The 3,123-nt window shown below is 35.6% G+C and overlaps 1 protein-coding gene across 1 annotated transcript in view; it reads left to right on the top strand.

The window, feature by feature from the left end:
• Positions 1-2,845, top strand: part of LOC119839213 (solute carrier family 25 member 44) — an 11,466-nt gene extending 8,621 nt beyond the window's left edge. Inside the window, exons 6-8 of the mRNA XM_038365432.1 lie at positions 17-176; positions 1,036-1,163; positions 2,633-2,845. Of these exons, the coding sequence (XP_038221360.1) occupies positions 17-176; positions 1,036-1,163; positions 2,633-2,827 (483 nt within the window). The 3' untranslated portion in view covers positions 2,828-2,845. The remainder of the gene's footprint in view (positions 1-16; positions 177-1,035; positions 1,164-2,632) is intronic.
• The last annotated feature ends 278 nt before the right edge of the window (positions 2,846-3,123 follow it).

Genomic DNA, 3,123 nt, shown 5'->3' with positions numbered 1-3,123 from the left:
CCTTCATCATCACCAGCAACATAACACAACCGTGACCATCATCACTACTAACATCACAGCGACCATCATCACCACCAGCATCACCAAGACCACCATCACCCCAACCATCATCATAATTTTTCATCATCATCTTCACCACAGTCATTCAAACTCACTCGCGAGGTTACCATACTCGCGTACCGACTCCAAAATTCGTACCCGTTCTGCGGCATGGCTTTCATCATAATTTTTATAAAATTTATCATCAAACCGTCATCACCATCACTAGACAATCAATTCTACTCTTTCAACGTAATGATAAGAATCCTCTTCTTAATAAGTATACGTATCAGCGATACCTACTTTCATATAATGCTTATTACTGTGACGTCTTGAAGCAGTACTAAATCCAGTCTGAAGAAGTAATGGCGCAAGATGACCTATACATAGTTATTCTCTTGCGTTTGATTTTACGCGAGTATTATACATTTAGAACATTTGCAATGAATAAATCGCGTTTAAAATCCGTTAAAGTCCTTAATTTCTAAATGACCTATATAGCTCTGTCTCTTTCTCATGACTACACTCAAACGCCTATTAAAAAAAGGGCCAAATAAATTCGAGCGGCGTACAAACAAATTATGACCTTATTATGTGGTAGTAATGTTCAGAATCCATCGTGTCGCTCATTATAAAATTCTGCCGAACACACGCGTAAGCAGAATTTTCTGCCGACAGTTTACTTACGTATTGTAGCATTTTTTAACACATATATTTTTATTTATTTATTTAAAGAAAGGCTTACCAACTAGATACATAATTTGTTGTTAAAAGCTATTAAAACTTTAAAATATACATCAGCACATTAGTACTTATATATCTAAATTACAGGTAGGCACAGCTTTACCAGCATTAAAAATAAAAATAAAAAATTTGATATACAACTACAAATATTGAGATTTAATATAATTAGCTTAAGGCATTAAAAATTTGCTCAATTTAGAAAAGTGAATAGAACTGAACGCGTCCATTCAGTCGTTTAATCTTTCGTTTCAGATGAACTGATCAAAATCAGTCCAACCTGGGTGTCCCACCTTTTGATACAATGCGTGGCTGGTACCCTGGGTGGGTTCACAACCACGATACTGACGAATCCTCTGGACATAGTGCGGGCTAGGTTACAGGTATGGTGATTTGTTAAAATCACACGAAAATAATTATTTAATTGAATATATATAGCATTAGCTTTTGCCCGCGGCTTCGCACGCGTGTGTTTAGGGTAGTTTAATAAATGTTATTATACATATAACCTATACCTTCCTCTTGAATCACTCTATCTATTAAAAAAAACCCCATCAAAATCGATTGCGTAGTTTTATAGATCTAAGCATACATAGAGATATAGGGACATAGAAAGCGACTTTGTTTTATACTATGTAGTGAAAATAAAATTATTATTGAAATTTTTAATTTCTAGTTTTATAGCATTGAAATGCTTTATAAATGAGAAATTTTCAAAGAATAGATTGCTACGGTTTGCCAAAAAACGCGGGTTCGAACCCGGCTCGTGAACAATTTTTTTTCTATTCTTTCAAAATTTCTTTTTTTTTTATTATTGACTATGATCAAATTATAAATAAATAACAGTAAAGATGTCTTTAAACATTGAAATTCTTTCAATTATTAAAAAGCATGCTAACAAACGGACAATCATTATAATATTGGGTCAAGTCAACCTTCAAGCAAGATAGCAGCTTAATAGTGATTTATTTCTAGTCTAATAAACAGACATTTAGTAAATCGCGCATTTTAACTTCTAAACATAATACATACAATTCTAATGTGCATGTGTCCGTGCGACGCTGTGTACCGACACAGCCGACCGCGACGTTTGATTCGTTGCTTCACATGTGTGCGTGCGGGGTTTTAAAACTCGAACTTCAAACATTTATTTATTCAATTAGGCATCTTATAGAAGCACTTTTGAATCGTCATAACACAGTTATAACATTTACCACCGGTTCGGAAGGCAGTTTCTACAGAGATAGCCGGTGATAGACTCTGTAGAAAGTAAGAAAGAAAGAAAAACATTTATTTTGACACAGACATACACACACACAACAGATCATAACAGAAAACAGAAAAATAAATCAGAAAAAAAAATTAACAGCTACACGTAACAATGATGTGTGGCTACGTGTGCCAAAAAGGGATACCTCTCAGGAAACCTGAGGCGTTAAGCCTGTAGTTTATGTTTTAAATCTAGCATTTTCTTTATTTTTTGACGTGACAACGTCTTAAATTAGGTTGCGGCTCGGAGGCACTCATGAAAAAGTGTAACGCCCGGTAACGTTACGATGAGTCACCGAACTATGATCGGTCCGCCGCGCGCGCAGCACTAGAGAATTAGGCGCATTGAATCGGCGCGTGCTTGTGTCTCTGTCTCTGTCTTTTTAGTAAACAAAATATATTTTCTATAGTTAAAATTTGTGCAATTCTTATTTTCATTCAATTCCTTGTTCCTATTGTGCAATTTAATAATATTCATATCAATAAATATTCTACCGAGAAAAAGACGTTGTCACGTAAAATCTTCGCCCGTAAAACCGACTTTACAGGCAACCATTTTTTTTTATTTAAAATCTATTTGCAGGTTGAAGGCGTCGGCTCAATGCGCGAAGTGTTTAACGAGTTATGGAAAGAAGAGGGCATTTTCGGTCTTTACATGAAGGGTCTATCAGCGAGACTAGTGCAGTCCGCCTGCTTCTCCTTCTCTATAATACTTGGCTATGAAACAATAAAACGGGTGTCCGTCAGTGACGAGTATAGGCCTAGAGTGCGTTGGTGAATAAATGTGATGAAATTATCGTGTTTTTTATTCTATGTCATATGTTTACACAAAACTTGGTACTTCTGTGCTCGGACTGAGCAGTTTGAGTGTATAAATCCCTAAAAATCCCACTAAATAAGGTTTAGCAATGAATCACCCTAGAGATAGAGAGGACATACCGATCGTATATTAGTTATTCACACAGGCAATAACATTACACTGCATAATTAGCTTCATTAACGCGTACTAGACGATGTAGGGCGACATCTGTTAGCGGTTTTGACGTACTTAAATAACATACTTTAAGATTTAGT

The sequence above is a fragment of the Zerene cesonia genome, unplaced genomic scaffold (genome assembly GCF_012273895.1).
Source record: "Zerene cesonia ecotype Mississippi unplaced genomic scaffold, Zerene_cesonia_1.1 Zces_u010, whole genome shotgun sequence".
In the NCBI taxonomy this organism is placed as follows: domain Eukaryota; kingdom Metazoa; phylum Arthropoda; class Insecta; order Lepidoptera; family Pieridae; genus Zerene; species Zerene cesonia.
This window is presented reverse-complemented; position numbering and strand designations above follow the sequence as displayed.